We start from the raw sequence: 19,040 nt of genomic DNA, 5'->3' as shown, positions 1-19,040 counted from the left end.
TGTTTGTTCTGTAAGTGGCTAACATTATAGATAGTGTACTGTCCTCAATAAAATTGCACTCTGTTGATAATTTTCACACCATTTGTGAAAGCTCACTAGACTGCCTTTTGGAAACTGATGAGGACACTCTGGTGGAGTGCCATTTTTATATTTAAAATACAAATATTGTATAACATAAACTATACTTTTGCTTTCACCATCAGTATCCTATATTTCTTTATCCTCATTGGAACAGTCATAATTCTAAGTGCACGTTTCAGCACATAATTTCTAATTTCTAGTTATTTGAGCCCTCTCCACTCCCTCCCTATCACTGTTGTAACCTTCCAAGTTACCTCCACCCAAAAAAGCCATATGACGTCTGCAGGTATAAACTTTCCTTAGTCAGATTTTTCTGCAGAGGTTTTATACTGGTAAGCTGTTGGTCTACTCACAGAAACTCATATGAAAAAAAAATGTGAATTAACATCACGGCCATTAAAACTATTCATATCTAAACCTTAACCTAAGATATATATTCATATTGTGGTTTTGGAGTACAAACCCAAAAGGTAGTGTTCTATATTCCTCAGTTTTTCTATTAACAAACACCTGAAATTTATTTAGATACAGTTTCCTGTTTTTTCTTTTCTTTCTTTCTTTTTTTTAACCTGTTTGGGAATAAACTACAGTCCTGGGGAGGACTGTGCTAATGGAACGGAGTGGTGTTCGAGCTGGGCGATACCTGTCATTAGGGGAGGCCTTGCCAGTGTCCCCTCTGCTTGTTCTTGGTACCAGAATAACTAATGTAGTTTTTGTATCAAATTACAGTCATACTGAGTGAAGTTAAGTCAGATAAAGACAAATATATGATATCACTTATATGTGGGATCTAAAAAAATGGTACAAATGAGCTTATTCACAAAACAGAAATAGTCACAGAGGTATTAAACAATCCTATGGTTATCAGAGGGGAATGGAGGGAGAGGGATAAATTGGGAGATTGGGATTGACATACACAGTACTAGATATAAAACAGATTACTATTAAGGACCTAGCGTATAGCACAGAGAACTATACTCAATACTCTGTCATGATCTATATGTGGAAACAATATAAAAAAGAGTGTATATATATGTATATATATAACTGATTCACTTTGCTGTACACCTGAAACTCACACTGTAAATCAACTATATTCCAATAAAAATTATTTTAAAAGTACAGTTGAGAAATTCCTGGAATTAATACCAAACTGAGCATCACAGAAACTTAATTTCTCACACTCCAAATGTATTTATCAAATGAATTTAGCCACTCAGCACATTGGAGAAGTGAACGGTGGAAGTTAGAGCAGTAAGTTAAATTAATGTCACATACCACAGTAAATGACTGTGTGTTTGCTAAAGTGATCACACTTAGAATCATCACTAGGAAAGGAAATATATAAATGGTAATGGATCCCTGAGCTGGGCTAGAAGAAAGAAGAATCTTGGAACAATGGCGTAGGATGAAGCAGCTAAGAATGTACATCAGCAAAACCTCAAGTCAGCAAATGCAAGGACTGTAAACATTCATCTGGCCACTTCCCAAGACCTTGAGGAGAGCTGTCTTTAGTCTATGCCTGTGCTTTCAACCTTGAAAGGCTGTGGTCTGGATGGAGGGATTCAGGGTTGGCAGTTCCTAAGTTTATTCTGCGGAATGTGACATTTTCCAAAAATTATGTTTGATTATTTAGACAAGAAGCTAGAGATTTTTTTAGGGAAAAAAACCGGGTATGTTTTGAAGAATTATTTTAGTAGAGTATGCAGATGATAAAACTGCCAGGCTGAAGGAAAAAAAAGATCTTGCGTGTTGCAACTAAGATCTGGCATGGTCAAGCATTTAAAAAATAAAAGAGAAAAAAAAAAAAAAAACTCCAGGCTGAAGTAGTCTCTGCCCTGATTTTAGCACAGTCAAGATTTATTTAATAAATATTTACAGAGCCATATCTGATTAATAAGCACTATCTAATTTCTCCACTTTTTTCCAGGACCAAGTTTGGCTTTTTATATAGCAAATCTGCTCAACTATTTTCAGTATCTGCAATGTCTTGTGGGTGTGGGAAAGGAGATGTGTTGCTCTCCTGACAAATTCGGCCTAGCTACAAGAATCAGCAAAGCAAACTTTCCCATGTGCACAGGCTTTCCTCGATGATTTCTTTAACCACAAACTGTTTTGGTTTTGGTGGCATCAGAATTAGGAACATATTCTTCAGCTTGGTAAAGTTGATTATTATGGCAACCATTCTATTTGCTTCTCCTTTTTTCAAATCTCTTTTAAAATCAACTCTTCAAAGATAATTTCTTATAAGTTGGAGAGAAAGGTAATTAAAAAAGATGTTTATGAATTATAGAATTTCCAAATAGCAGCATCCTCTTATATGTCCAAATGTCTTAAAATGATATGATTTCTCTTCCTATTTTATTTAGATTACAATTCCACCTAACTAAATGTTCTTCTTATAATGTGATTTTTACATCCACCTAGTTTATCTAAGTCCACTTATTTTTATATTCTAACCTCTTGGAACTATATCCCTTGGACACACAAGTCAAACAGAAGTACTGCCCCGTGTGTAAAGTCAGATGTGTTTCAAAGACAACTCAGGAAAAAAGTAGAGGATACTTAACACTGGGAATACCTAACAAGCAGTTCAGTAATAGAGACATCTATGGATCCACTACTGAATGCAGCTGTAAGAGAATGTGGAAAGTGGCAAGGCATGTTTTGGAATATGTGTTTTAAGTTTCTGCAAGGCAGGACTTCACTAGGTGAACGGAAATATGAATTGGAAGTTCATAAGAAGAGTCATGGCTGGATACTTGAAGCCATGGGACTGAAATTCATCATCAGGGCTGAGGAGAGAACTCCACTGTGTCAATATTAAAGAGGGGGTAAGAAAAAGAAGTCAGCAAAGGAATGAAGAGACAACAGGAAAGTACCAGCAGCAGCAGTGGCACCACTGTGCACGGTGAAAAGAGGGCAAACAAAGAAGCTAAAAAGAAGCCACTAAAATGGGTGAGAGAGAGCCCACTGGTAGCTTTATAGTTTCAAGGAAGGGGTAGAGATGGTCCCTAAATGACAGGGGGTTAAAATCCTACAAACGTGCATTATATAAATGGTTAAACAAAACATAAAGATGGGTATTACAACTCCGGGATCCCTGGGCTTGGCCATGTGCTACAATCACATATGAACTTAGGCCAGATAATTGACTTCTTAAATCACACTCAAGTGAAAAAGAGGAATAATTATTTTATGGAGTTACTGAATCAGAGATAATATGGATGTTCAACATTTAAGAACAGAATACAAATAATTGTTTCTCATCTCCTATTAAAATAAATGTCTGTTAAAATTTCCCAAGTGTTTGAAGTTTTTAAAAAAAGTATAATAAAAAAAATAGCCTTTGTTTTTTAAAGATAGTGCTTTTGGCAAATAGCTGTGTACAAACCTGAATATTTTTTAGCCAGTGAGAAAATCATAATGCCCTACAGCTACGGTTATTTCAAATTTATAACTATGTGGTAGTGATACTAAATCTGAAAATGTAATAAGAACTTGATAGAGTTTTAAATTCTATTTCAAAACTGATCTATTAAAATTTTCATTACTTCTAGTTTGTGTTAAATTATTTTATCTCCTTCATATTTCAAATAACTAAGGTCAATATTAATTAACAGGTTTGAGACACAAAATAAAAGACTTGGAGCTTGTTAAGAATATCTCCTCCCACACACCCTCCAACAAAGAATATTGATTCATCGGGGGAAAAAAAAAAAACTGACAACATTACAATATTATTAATGAGAGATGTGAAAGTTTCTCCTAGAAATTCCAGAACCTACAGGATTCTTAACTTGTAAAATTAGCAGAAGAAACCAACCATGTGGAGGTGGAAGGTTGGTCATTCTGGGATATGAAATGGTTCCAGGTTTCCTGACCCTTAGCTGATCTTCACAGATAAGTAATGAGATATGTTGAGCATCAGATCCTCGCCTCTTGATCTGGGTTCCTGGCTACCAGACACCTGCCCATAGGAGCTACTTCCCCTGATTGGTGTTCCATTCTTGTTCTACTTGACACACTATACCAGTCTCCTGTTCCCCTCATGGGCCGAGTGGTACTGGTGGTGGTTGTTCAGTTGCCCGGCGGTATCTGACTCTTTGAGACCCTATGGACTGCAGCACACCAGGCTTCCCTGGCCCTCACCATGTTTCAAAGTTTGTCCAAGTTCATGTTCATTGCATCCGCGATGCTGTCCAGCCATCTCATCCTCTCACGTTCTCTTCTCCTTCTACTCTCAAGCTTTCCTAGCATCAGGGACTTTTCCAGTGAGTTGTTTGTGCTCATCAGAGACCAAAACACTGGAGCTTCAACTTCAGCATCAGTTCTTTCAGTGAATATTCAGGGTTGACTTTTCTTAAGATTGATTGATTTCCTTGCTGTCCAAGGGACTTTCAGGAGTCTTCTCCAGCACCACAGTTCAAAGGCATCAATTCTTTGGTGTTCTGCCTTCTTTATAGTCCAGCTCTCGCAATCGTACATGACCACTGGGAAGACCATAGCCTTGACTATATGGACCTTTGTTGGCAGAGTAATGTCTCTGCTTTTCAACACACTGTCTAGGTTTGTCATAGCTTTCTTGCCATCAGAAGAAGCAATCATCTTCTGATTTCATGGCTGCAGTCATTGTCCACAGTGATTATGGAGCCCAAGAAGAGGAAATTTGTGGTACTGGTTACATTTCCACAACTGTTTGGTTTGGATATACATTATTAACATTGTATATATGTTTCTACCACCAAACTTCCATACTGTTTTGTAATTATCCTTTAAAATGTATCTATGGGTAGAATATAAGCTCCATGAAGGCTAGAGTTTTTCTGTCTTATCTCTTATTGTACTCTTAATATCTTGGAACCATTCCTGTTGTATAATAGGAACTCATGCAGTATTTGTTGAATGAAAGAAGCAATATACCACTTGTTTACATTAGACTGTTCATTCTTTTTGGTGGCTTCCCAGGTGGTGCTAGTGGTAAAGAATCCGCCTGCCATCGCAGGAGACATAAGAGAAGTGGGTTTGATCCCTGGGTTGGGAAGATCCCCTGGAGGAGGAAATGGCAACCCACTCCAGCATTCTTGCCTGGAGAATTCCATGGACAGAGCAGCCTGGTGGGCTACAGTCCACGGGGTCACAAAGAATTGGACATGACTGAAGTGATTTATCATCACATGGTTGACTCTTAGCACATTTAAGTGTTTAATAAATGTCAAATTAAAAATGAACCATTTAGTTGCCTGTATAGCTAAAGCTTTCTGAACCAAGAACAATAAAGGGACTATTAGAAATTAACAGTATTCTACATTCCATGCTGGTGTTTTCAATGAAAACCTGCAAAGGGCAAAATCTCCATTTTTCTGCTTGAGCACTCTAATTTCATCTGATATTTTAAAGATGAAAACAGGACACCTAGGTTATAACAACAAGTCATGATCATATGCTTCCCACTCAAGAATGTCCTAATCTGGGTATTAATTAAATATATTCTGATAATGTATTTCATGCAATTCATTTGTTTCTGTTGTGCACTGAAACTATAATATTATACCACAAAGAAAATACTCTGCAAACGTAAGATGAAAATGGTATCGAGAGAATTGATTTCTCACAATAATAATACAGTGTTTTCTAGCAGAGAAAACATTTAAATTCTATTTAAATATAGCTATGTAAACATGTTTGCAAATAAAGAGTATTCATCTTCCTGGTGAAATTTGAAATTACATATTTACAAACTTTAATATTAGGAATATATACTTACATGACTTTTATGAATAAATAAAACATTAAACTGGCATAACTATGGCAAAAGTTTAATTAAAATATTAAAAAAAACAAAATTATAAAATATTTAAAGCAACATTATTTTATTACTTTCAAGCTCATAAAGCATGCAAGCTCAAAAACATAGTACTCAGTAGATTTCCCAGAGTTAATTATTTTAACGAATGGATTAGAATACTTTGCCCCTTACCAATTCAATTAGTAAAGTAAATATTTCTAGCAAAGCATGTGAGACTGGTTCACAATATTTTGACAAATACTGGGCAGTGTTGGCAAAGAACATTGTGAGTTTCAATGTTTGCTATCTTTCTAAAATTATGTTATAGAAGAACCCACTAAGTCTAAAAGCTTGTTAAATGCAGTTACACTATATTTATTGAGTTTTGAATGTTTATGCTTCTTGCATAGACATTATACCTATGCTGTCCAGCTATGCAGTTTAAGGTATACCCTGAAATATGTGTGATGTGTTACTTTGATAACTCAGTGACTAGTAAACTAAACTGCCACAGTTACAATATTTTCCTATATCACAGCTGGGCTCCTTCAACCTGTCCTTATGCTTGCCTGCTGTTCAAACAACTGGCCTACACATTCCCGCAAGAAACCTTTCATAGCCACTCTGAAAGGATGTCTTCCTCTGAGCCCTGTAGCAACAGCACTACCGATATGGTAGCCATTAGCTACATGCAACTACATTTAAATTTAAATACAATTAAAAATTCACTTCCTCAGTTACCTTAGCTACATTTCAACAACCACATGTGGCTAGTGCCTACCATATTTGGAAGCACAGGTATAGAATATTTCTATCACTGAAGAAAGTTCTATCAGGCTCTAGTGATCCAGACCAATGTTCTCTTAGTATAGCTTATTTCCATTCATGCTATACTAAGAACAAACAACACTATTAATGGAAAAAAGTCAAACCAGTTAGGTATAAACAGACATTTATTTTATGCATGTATGTTCACTTTGTATTCATCAGATTTCTGAGAACATTTAATAGATTAATGTGGACTATGATGCTCTAAGAATGAATGTAAGTATGTAGCTTTTCTCAAATTTACATTATCATGAAATTATTTTTTCAAGAAATATCTCTATGGAATCCTAAGCTTAGAATTATAGATAAACACAAGCATTTTTCAAAGTGGAGTATGAGCATCCTGGGTACAGAGAAGTGTAAAAATAGTCTGCAGTTGCTCAACTTGCCCATATAGCCCTTCTAGAATTACTCTGCCCAATAATATGCCGACAAGTAAGCTTTATGCCAGTTTCTCATTCCCCATCTCCACTCTGACCTTACAAAAAAATGGTATACTCTCAGTCCACCAGAAATTAACCATGTGGCACATTGCCCCAAGAGAATGTCAGAGATTATAAAATAATTAACTTAAAACACTGGTTATTTGCAAAGGCTCTTACAGTCAATGCACATAATCCCAGAGAGGCATTTCCAATACAATTTACATTTTGAACATAAATGTTAACATATTGATAAATAACTATGCAGCCCCAACCAATGCTCAATAAGTATTACTGGCAACAATTACTTCTAAGAAAAACTTAGAAACTCACAGATCTTTACTTACTGGTAGCAAATTTTAAAAATGCAAATTATATACATATTTTTTGTAGCAAAGAATGATACAATTCTCCGAGGTATTGGAAATATAAATTCAAGGAGAAAAATAAAGTTCAAGAAAAAAGAACAATGCAAAATACTGAGGATCTTCTTTTTATTCCTTTCAAAATTAGCTGTGATGTTTAGATTTACTTGATCAGAAAAAGTGGGAAGACACACAAAACAACTTTAACACTGGTTATCTTTTGGCACTGTCCTTAATTGTTACATTTAGTTCTTCAGTCTCTTATTGATCACATTTTCCTTTTCTTTAGATTTGCTATATTGGACATAGATTAGTTTTGTAATAAGAGAAGAAAATATTTGTTACTAAGGCACTGTATAGAATTCACAAGTACATAAAACGAAGGGAAAATAAAAGGATCCAAACAAGCGAGAACAGCACCATCAACACGGGAAGAGTGCAGCACAAGAGGGGAGGCAGAAGGTCTGGCCTGAACGTGGGGAAGGGCTCGTGCCTCCTTACCTGGCATCAGGAAGCCACAGGGCCCTGGAAGCCCTAGGAGCGGGGCACACGTTTAGACAAAGCAAAAGCAAAATATTTCACTTGTTAGAGGCCATGAGAGGACTTTCCAGAAATTGTGTACTCTTCATTTCTCCTTATATTTTAAAGAAAACGTAGTCATTTCCAATGGATCATTTCTGCAATTTCTTTGAAAAGCCTAGTTCTTTACTAGGGCTCCTCATGTAACTGCTCTGTCTTCTCCAAGCGCAGGAGGAAACAGTAATTATTTACTGGAGTTTTTCAGCTATCCCTCTGAAACCTAGCAGCCCATGGGTTTCTGTTTCTTTTTAAAAATTAATACGATCAAGTTTCATTTACAGAAGAAGGACAAATGGTTAAAAACCTTACCTTGACATGTAAATTTTTTGGAGGGAGTTGTGAGAAGTAGTTTATCTGCCATTTCTCCAGGACCAGCACAGCGAGCAATTCCCGGCTCTTTGTATTCCGACTTTACCCAGTCGGATAACCACTGCATGTTACAATCACAGTAAAGAGGGTTGGCTCCAATTGCTCTGGAAAACACCACCACAAAAGCACACAAAGGTACACGCACACACACACAAATATGGAAGTATTGTTATTTCCTAAGGGAATGTAACTAGGTGATGCTTACTAAAAGTCCCTATAGATTTGCTGATAAAAATGAAAATGGAGGCATTAGGGATTAGGGATTCCCCAGTTTTCTCACTTATGTGCAGCGTGATTTAGTGAGCTGTCACCCGTGTGAACACTTAGTCGGCTTTATAAGGTCTTCTTGTATATGCAGACAGCTTTATACTGGGTACAAGCATGCACCAAGTGTAGATAACACTTCCTTCATTCACCAATGATTTACTTAGAATCCAATCATTATGCCAGGTTCTGAGGACTCTGCTATGAGTAATACATTATTTTTAACATCCAAAACTCCTTCTGTAAAGGAGAGTAACATAAACTCATACCTACAAATAATTTTCACTATAAGTGGTATAGTAGAAGAATTTATAACTCAACAAAGGGTAACTTTTCTGGGAGCCTGGTGGTTTAAGAAGTCTGACCTTTTAGATATTTGGATTTAAGTAGATGGAGAAGGTTGGAAAGGATGGTTTAGAGTAAAAGATCAGTACAAGACAGGAAAATAAGGATGGATGTAAAATAATAAAGGTGCATAAAGCTAGCTCCCCAAAGCTGATTTTGAACTCCCTCTGTCCCTTCAAAGTTTTTCACATTAGAAAATGAAAAACTGGTGCCTATTTATATAAGCAGCTATAGTGATAGGAAAAATAATCAAGATAATAGCTAGCATTTATTGCATCATTATGCTATACTAGAACTGTGCTAAGCCATTTCTATTACTTATCTCATTTTATTCTACATAGAAGAAGTATCAGATCAATACTGTTAATAACTGGTTTACAGATTGAAAAACTGAGGCCAGAGACATTAACCAATGGGTTCATAAGCTTCCCAAGCCTGGCCACAAACAGTATATGCATGAAGAAGCATTTAAAAACTGATTGATTCTGATTTATAATTAACTTCAAATTAGTAGTATTTCTAAGTATATGGTTTATGCAAAATTATTCTTATATGAAGAAACTTTCAATTATACTTACAAAACCACAATACTTTATATTGTAGCTGTTTTAATGTCCAACTTTGGCCAAGAACTGGAGTGAAGAAAATGTTATGCTTACATGTATTTCAGATTCAAACCTTTCTTCTAAATCAAAAATGAGGAAAATGAGATTTTTGAGCTATTGGATCTCATCTCTACTGACATTTCCTAAGTCCTTACTATGCCAAGAGACACAGTAAGGAAAGTGAATGGAGCAGAGCTCTCTATGATCCAGGGAGTAAAAGACAATTGTATAAACTGAAATACATGACAAAATAAGACTCCTGACAAATCGCTCTCACTGCTGGGGAGAAACATCACACAGCTCAAGCAGCACCTCCCTAGGCAGACTTTTTTCTAGTTCAGCACCCTAATACTAGCAGAACGGCCATTTCTGTAGTCAGCACTCTGCCACAGCACCATAGTCCTGCACCTCTGAGCCAGGGGTCTCATTCACATGGACTCTCAGGCAAGTGGCTTCCGTGGAATCTGTAGAGGAGTAGCCCTGACGTCCACTTTGAGGTAGGTGCTAGGCTGACATGTGAAAACAATGGAGGTCTTGCCTCCAGGGACCTAGAAGTTTAATGCAAAGGGATACTGAAAGCCAGCAGCAGTCAGATGGACAAGACTTACATGGATAGCAGAGCCTCTCTGAGGGAAATGGACGTAGCACAGCTGACTACTGGCGCCTATCCTCTGCCCACTCCCTTCTCTCAGTTATCTGAGCTTCTTATCTCCTTGGAGTTTGGTAGGTTTTGGAGAGGAGGACAAACAGAAGAAAAAATATAGCAACTTCTTCTGGAGAACCAGGAGCCAACTGACAATGATGTTTAAACTGTCACCGGGTAACATCAAACTCAGCCTGACAAAGCTCTGGATTCCAGGGCTGGTCTCTGAACTTCCTTACAGGTTTGCCACAGTCTTAACAAGACAACTAACAGTAATGAAACAGAGGAATTTGATCCAAGTGAGATTTTTTTGGACCTCATTAATAAACTGTTTTATTGTACTCCCAAGGAATATGGATGTATGAACAACCTGTCATAAGAAAGAATGCAAAGGAAAAACATTTCACCCAATGTGAGGATTTGGCCGTTTCCCTCTATCACATAGTAATATCTAAACATTCTCTCATTTACTTTCACGTGGTACCATAGTCAATGCTAGGCTTCCCCAGTGGCTCAGTGGTAAAGAATCCACCTGCAGCACAGGAGACGCAGGCAGGAGAGATGAGGCTCATTCCCTGGGTACAGAGGACCCCCTGGAGAAATGAAATGGCAACCCACTTCAGTAGTCTTGCCTGGGAAATCTCAATCCAAGGGGTTGCAAAAGAGTCAGACACAACTGGGCAATTAAACAACAAAGACAGTCAATGCTGAGTAATATTTGCTCAATAAATGAATCCAGTTTGAGCAAATCAGGGTGGGCTTCTTGGAGAAGGTGACAATTGGGATGTGACTTGAATAAACAAAGTTTGGGCAGACTGAGTTGAAGGGGATCTAATATTTAGAATCAGAGAATATTATGAGAAAAGGAATAGACTAGGAAGCTGGGAGAGTTCTCTGGTGGCTCAGATGGTAAAGAATCTGCCTGCAATATGGAAGGCCTGGGTTGGATCCCAGTGCTGGGAGAATGCCCTGGAGAAGGGAATGGGTACCCACTCCAATATTCTTGCCTCGAGAATTCCGTGGACAGAGGACCCTGGCAGGCCCCCTCCGTGGGGTCGCAAAGAGTTGGAAACAACTGAGAGACTTTCATTCATTCATTTACTGATTCAGGAAGCTGGGGAGCCACGTTTGTAGGAGGAGATATTTTTATAAGCAAAGAGAACTCAACTAACATGGAGTTAGGAGCAGAAGGATAAATTAAGGCTATCTTGTAAAGAGCACTGAATTTAGATTTAAAATCTTTAGATCTTTTTTAAAGATGGAACCAATCACATTTTATGATGTAACAATAAAAAAATGGCAGGGGACCATTTGTTCCAAACTCACTTGCCAGGGAGAGTTTGACCCTAAACCCATATTCATGAAGTAGATACTCACAAGTGTGATAATGCAGCAAGATCATTGAAAGCACCTTCAGGCACAACAGAAATGTCGTTTCCATGTAAAGAACTAAAAACAAGGAAAAGAAAAATTAAATTTCCTATTATTTCAGGGAGTTCAGAAAAATCCCCAATATATGAGTTTTCAGTAACAGTTATTTAAAATCAGTGTAGAAAATGGCATATTAAACAGATAGTCTTCACACAACTTGATATCTACTTGGGGAAACAAAAAGTTAGCTCACACTTCATATCATACGCATAATAAATTTTATATGGAAGAGTTAAATGCAAAAATCAAACTGAAAATGTACTAAAGTAAAATACAGATGAATTCCTTTTTATAAACATGGGATATGGAAGGCTTTTTAAAGTTCTATATTATAAAACTCAGAAATCATAATGAAAAAGAGTGATATATTTTTGACAATATAAAATATACCCATAATATAAAACAACAAGTCCCATTGCATAGCACAGGGAACTATTTTCAATCTTGTAATAAACTATAATTGAAAAGAATCTGACAAATAATATATACATACATGTATATATATGTATACGCCACCCTGCAGCCGAGGACAGAGGTGGCAGCTGGGAGGAGCAACCCCAAGCCCAAGGCCAGGGGTGGCGGCCGGGAGGAGCAATCCCATGTCCAAGGAGCAGTGGCTGTGCAGGCGCAGGAGGGCCTAGAGGAGCTATCTGACGTTGAAGGTCAGGAAGGGTGGCGGTGAGGAGATACCACTCATTCAAGGTAAGGAGCAGCGGCTGCACTATGTTGGAGCAGCCGTGAAGAGATACCCCACGCCCAAGGTAAGAGAAACCCAAGTAAGATGGTAGGTGTTGCAAGAGGGCATCAGAGGGCAGACACACTGAAACTATACTCACAGAAAACTAGTCAGTCTAATCACACTAGGACCACAGCCTTGTCTAACTCAATGAAACCAAGCCATGCCCGCGGGGCAACCCAAGACGGGTAGGTCATGGTGAAGAGGTCTGACAGAATGTGGTCCACTGGAGAAGGGAATGGCAAACCACTTCAGTATTCTTGCCTTTAGAACCCCGTGAACAGTATGAAAAGGCAAAATGATAGGATACTGAAAGAGGAACTCCCCAGGTTGGTAGGTGCCCAATATGCTCCTGGAGATCAGTGGAGAAATAACTCCAGAAAGAATGAAGGGATGGAGCCAAAGCAAAAACAACACCCAGCTGTGGATGTGACTGGTGATAGAAGCAAGGTCTGATGCTGTAAAGAGCAATATTGCATAGGAACCTGGAATGTCAGGTCCATGAATCAAGGCAAATTGGAAGTGGTCAAACAAGAGATGACAAGAGTGAACGTCGACATTCTAGGAATCAGAGAACTAAAATGGACTGGAATGGGTGAATTTAACTCAGATGACCATTATATCTACTACTGCGGGCAAGAATCCCTCAGAAGAAATGGAATAGCCATCATGGTCAACAAAAGAGTCCAAAATGCAGTACTCGGATACAATCTCAAAAATGACAGAATGATCTTTGTTCGTTTCCAAGGCAAGCCATTCAATATCACGGTAATCCAAGTCTATGCCCCAACCAGTAACGCTGAAGAAGCTGAAGTTGAACAGTTCTATGAAGACCTCCAAGACCTTTTAGAACTAACACCCAAAAAAGATGTCTTTTTCATTATAGGGGACTGGAATGCAAAAGTAGGAAGTCAAGAAACACCTGGAGTAACAGGGAAATTTGGCCTTGGAATGTGGAATGAAGAAGGGCAAAGGCTAACAGAGTTTTGCCAAGAAAATGCACTGGTTATAGCAAACACCCTCTTCCCACAACACAAGAGAAGACTCTACACATGGACATTACCAGATGGTCAACACTGAAATCAGATTGATTATATTCTTTGCAGCCAAAGATGGAGAAGCTCTATACAGTCAACAAAAACAAGACCAGGAGCTGACTGTGGCTCAGATCATGAACTCCTTATTACCAAATTCAGACTTAAATTGAAGAAAGCAGGGAAAACTGCTAGACCAAGGAGGTCCAACCAGTACATTCTGAAGGAGATCAACCCTGGGATTTCTTTGGAAGGAATGATGCTAAAGCTGAAACTCCAGTACTTTGGCCACCTCATGCGAAGAGTTGACTCATTGGAAAAGTCTCTGATGCTGGGAGAGGTTGGGGGCAGGAGGAGAAGGGGATGGCAGAGGATGAGATGGCTGGATGGCATCACTGACTTGATGGATGCGAGTCTGAGTGAACCCCGGGAGTTGGTGATGGACGGGAGGCCTGGTGTGCTGCGATTCACGGGGTGGCAGAGTCAGATACGACTGAGTGACTGAACTGAACTGAACTGATTCAGGTATGACCTAAATCAAATCCCTTATGATTATATAGTGGAAGTGAGAAATAGATTTAAGGGCCTAGATCTGATAGATAGAGTGCCTGATGAACTATGGACGGAGGTTCGTGACATTGTACAGGAGACAGGGATCAAGACCACCCCCATGGAAAAGAAATGCAAAAAAGCAAAATGGCTGTCTGGGGAGGCCTTACAAATAGCTCTGAAAACAAGAGAAAGCGAAAAGCAAAGGAGAAAAGGAAAGATATAAGCATCTGAATGCAAAGTTCCAAAGATCAGCAAGAAGAGATAAGAAGGCCTTCTTCAGTGATCAATGCAAAGAAATAGAGGAAAACAACAGAATGGGAAAGACTAGAGATCTCTTCAAGAAAATTAGAGATACCAAGGGAACATTTCATGCAGAGATGGGCTCGATAAAGGACAGAAATGGTATGGACCTAACAGAAGCAGAAGATATTAAGAAGAGATGGCAAGAATACACAAAAGAACTGTACAAAAAAAATCTTCATGACCCGGATAATCACGATGGTGTGATCACTCACCTAGAGCCAGACATCCTGGAATGTGAAGTCAAGTGGGCCTTGGAAATCATCACTATGAACAAAACTAGTGGAGGTGATGGAATTCCAGTTGAGCTATTTCAAATCCTGAAAGATGATGCTGTGAAAGTGCTGCACTCAATATGCCAGCAAATTTGGAAAACTCAGCAGTGGCCACACGACTAGAAAAGGCCAGTTTTCATTCCAATCCCAAAGAAAGGCAATGCCAAAGAATGCTCAAACTACCACACAATTGCACTCATCTCACATGCTAGTAAAGTAATGCTCAAAATTCTCCAAGCCAGGCTTCAGCAATACGAGAACCATGAACTTCCTGATGTTCAAGCTGGTTTTAGAAAAGGCAGAGGAACCAGAGATTAAATTGCCAACATCTGCTGGATCATTGGAAAAGCAAGAGAGTTCCAGAAAAACATCTACTTCTGCTCTATTGACTATGCCAAAGCCTTTGACTCTGTGGATCACAATAAACTTTGGAAAATTCTTCAAGAGATGGGAATACCAGACCACCTGACCTGCCTCTTGAGAAATCTGTATGCAGGTCAAGAAGCAACAGTTAGAACTGGACATGGAACAACAGACTGGTTCCAAATAGGAAAAGGAGTACATCAAGGCTGTATATTGTCACCCTGCTTATTTAACTTATATGCAGAATACTTCATGAGAAACGCTGGACTGGAAGAAACAGAAGCTGGAATCAAGATTGCCAGAAGAAATATCAATAACCTCAGATATGCAGATGACACCACCCTTATGGCAGGAAGTGAAGAGGAACTAAAAAACCTCTTGATGAAAGTGAAAGAGGAGAGTGAAAAAGTTGGTTTAAAGCTCAACATTCAGAAAATGAAGATCATGGCATCTGGTCCCATCACTTCATGGGAAATAGATGGGGAAATGGTGGAAACAGTGTCAGACTTTATTTTGGGGGGCTCCAAAATCACTGCAGATGGTGATTGCAGCCATGAAATTAAAAGATGCTGACTTCTTGTAAGAAAAGTTATGACCAACCTAGATAACATATTCAAAAGCAGAGATATTACTTTGCCGACTAAGGTCCGTCTAGTCAAGGTTATGGTTTTTCCAGCAGTCATGTATGGATGTGAGAGTTGGACTGTGAAGAAAGCTGAGCCCGGAATTGATGCTTTTGCACTGTGGTGTTGGAGAAGACTCTTGAGAGTCCCTTGGACTGCAAGGAGATCCAACCAGTCCATTCTGAAGGAGATCAGCCCTGGGATTTCTTTGGAAGGAATGATGCTAAAGCTGAAACTCTAGTACTTTGGCCACCTCATGTGAAGAGTTGACTCATTGGAAAAGACTCTGATGCTGGGAGAGATTGGGGGCAGGAGGAAAAGGGGATGACAGAGGATGAGATGGCTGGATGGCATCATGGACTCGATGGACGTGAGTCTGAGTGAACTCCGGGAGTTGGTGATGGACAGTGAGGCCTGGCGTGCTGCGATTCATGGGGTCGCAGGGAGTCAGACACGACTGTGGGACTGAACTGAACTGAACTGATATATATGTATGTGTGAGTTTGAGTATACACACACACACACATAACCAAATCATCTTGCAGCATTAAGAAACCAATAGAACAAATCAACTATATTTCAATTAAAAAAAGATTACATATAGAAAACAGAATGGGAAGTATCTACAACATACATAAGCTATAAATATGTTGATTCCTTTGTAAGAAAGACCTGTAAACTTAGAGTCAAGTGCATAAAGGCAGGTATGTTAATAAGGAAAAGACAAAGTAACCATAGGAAAAGAGAATTAATAAGATCAAGCTAATAGAATAAGAAATGCAAACACTCAATAAACAAAATATACTCAAATGCTCTAGGAACTTGAGTTGAAAATTAAAAGAGGAGTGGAAAATAATGTTCCATCTGTCATATGACAAAAATGAAAGGATCTGTAATATTTAATATTTGCAAGAGTGCTTTGAAATAGATAGCCTATTAAAATAATAAATTTTTAAACTGTTTGGTGGACAACAAGATGACTATTTTCGGTATTCTTCTAATATGCTTGACAGTAAGATGGATGTGTAGGATGTTCACTCTGGCACTGTATAAAATAATGAAAATTTGGAATCAACCCAATGACAGTAAAGATGAGGATACTTAAATAAGCGATGGTTCCTTCATTCTATCAGTCTGTAACAGTTAAACAGTTGAGGAATATTATGTTTGATGGAATGGCAAATCTAAAATCTAAAGCATATCCCTAAATAAAGTCAATGACAGACTTAAAAAACACCTTATGGTTTTTAAGTTATGCTGCTGTGGGCATAAATACATCAACATATAAAAACAAACATAACAAATAACCAGAAGATACCATTAAACTGTTTAACTGTCAATTCTGGGGAGAGAATTGGGATAGAAGACCATGTTTTACTTCATGCACTGTAAGATCAATTTTGTATAATAAAAATATTTTGTGTTGTATTATGTAACTTTTAAAGAAATTAAAATTTTCTATTTTTTTTCAAAATTAGCTAGATCCATGTAAAATTATATCTTAAACTCGTATGTTATCAAATAAATGACCAAAGCAATAATGTATTACAAAAGAAAAAATCATGTTGTCCAAGTAAAATCTGTTGAGAAATGATACAGTAAGATAAAATATTTCATTTCCAAATTTGTAGTAAATTCTAGTGCATATACTCAAAAAATCCCCAAAATAAAGCAGTTAAATTACTAAAAAGCAAAATAAAACTCAGATCCTCAAGAAATAAAGTATTTTGTTAAACATAAGATGCTTACAGTAATCGAAGAGACTTCAGTCCATCAAAGGTTCGAGGAGGAATACATCTCAAACGGTTGTAACTAAGAATTCTGAAAGCACACACAAGCCAATTTGTTTTACTCAGATATCCCCAAATGGCCAACTATCATTTTTAAAAGCAACTGAAAAGGGTTATTGGAGCATCTTAAAAAATCTGAGGGCACTGAGGCATAGAATTTTGTTAATCTTTGTGCTGTTTCACTACTACAACACAGTTATTTCTAAAATACACCCTAGAATGCTTCCTACGGCTGTTGTTGGTCGTTGTCTCAACCGTGTTCTGCATAAGGGGACTTCCTCCAGAAGTCTGTCTTAAGGATTTCTCCCAACCCTGCCACAGATGCAAGTCATTCTTTGTTTCTCTCATAGAACCCAACACTTTCTATAGGATCTATATTTGTTTACCAAGGTTTTATCTGTCTGTTTCTCCCAACAGTATTAACATTCCTTGAGGGTGGAGACTGTTTTGTACATCAGGAGTGTCCAGTGAATCAAGGAATTAACTTAGTATCACACTTTCATACTCACAAGGTGAGGAGCTGGGTCATGTTGCTGAAGCTCTGATTAGAGAGGGTGCTTATTCTGTTGTTACTTAAGTCTCTAAAAAAGAAAAAGAGAAAACAGGTCTACTGTTACACAGACATTGACATATTAGTGATTCTTAGAAGGTTCTTCCTGCTCACAGTTGTAGCAGCATTGGTTAGGACTTAGCTTTTGTCTGGAAATAACAAAACATTGGGTAATTCTTTGAGGTACATAATTATTCATCATTATTCATGCCCAAGCCTGATGAAATTACAAACGACCATATGCCTTGCTCCGGCCAGTGAAGTATGGCCACCAGAGCTGGTTGAACTTCAGAACAAAAGCTTCAGAGTAAGCTCACTTTTCCCTTAACCCTCTACTCCTTTCTCTGCAAGGCTCCTGACATTCCACAGAGAAGCCCTGCCCATTACTGGGTCTCAGGGCAATCACGCGGAGGCCATTCACAACAGACACATTTGACAGCTGAGAAATAAACCTTTGTTCTCAAAAGTTCCATTGGTTATAATTTAGCTTCACTGTCACATACAAATAGTCAAATAGGATAACTGAAAGAATCCCTCATCTAATTACATTGACAAAGCTGTCATTAAAAACAACACCATAATTAAAAACCGCCTTTGGCAAAGTCACTGGCACATGGTTGGTTCTTACTAAATGTCTGTTTAATAAACAATGAGTAAATGAGAGAGATGTGAATTTTCTACCCATGCCAAATGGGTATTTACAAGCATAATTTGTATCACAAGTTGTAAATGATATGCAGTGAACATGATCTTATTTTTATTTTACATAATGTATACTGCTTGTGCTAAGTTGCCTCAGTCGTATCTGACTCTTTGTGACCCCATGGATTGCAGCCCTCCAGGCTCCCTTGTCCATGGAATTCTCCAGGCAAGAATACTGGAGTGGGTTGCCATGCCCTCCTCCAGGGAATCTTCCTGACCCAGGGATTGAGTCGCATAATTTATGTCTCCTGCATTGGCAGATGGGTTCTTTACCAATAGCGCCATCTGAGAAGCCCATATAATGTATACATGATATACATAATATTAATAATAACATATTGTTAGTATAATATATATACTGCAGCATAATATATAACATATATAATGATGTTTTC

General features: G+C 38.1%; 1 protein-coding gene across 2 annotated transcripts in view; it reads right to left on the bottom strand.

Annotated features, from left to right (window-relative positions):
- Window positions 1-19,040, bottom strand: part of SLIT2 (slit guidance ligand 2) — a 403,235-nt gene that overhangs the window by 58,197 nt on the left and 325,998 nt on the right. For both annotated transcript variants that reach the window (XM_069593771.1, XM_069593772.1), the window contains 4 exons: window positions 17,903-17,974; window positions 17,353-17,424; window positions 11,667-11,738; window positions 8,373-8,536 (listed from right to left, as the gene is read on the bottom strand). In XM_069593771.1, the coding sequence (XP_069449872.1) occupies window positions 8,373-8,536; window positions 11,667-11,738; window positions 17,353-17,424; window positions 17,903-17,974 (380 nt within the window). The remainder of the gene's footprint in view (window positions 1-8,372; window positions 8,537-11,666; window positions 11,739-17,352; window positions 17,425-17,902; window positions 17,975-19,040) is intronic.

The sequence above is a fragment of the Ovis canadensis genome, chromosome 6 (assembly GCF_042477335.2).
Source record: "Ovis canadensis isolate MfBH-ARS-UI-01 breed Bighorn chromosome 6, ARS-UI_OviCan_v2, whole genome shotgun sequence".
Lineage (NCBI taxonomy): Eukaryota > Metazoa > Chordata > Mammalia > Artiodactyla > Bovidae > Ovis > Ovis canadensis.
This window is presented reverse-complemented; position numbering and strand designations above follow the sequence as displayed.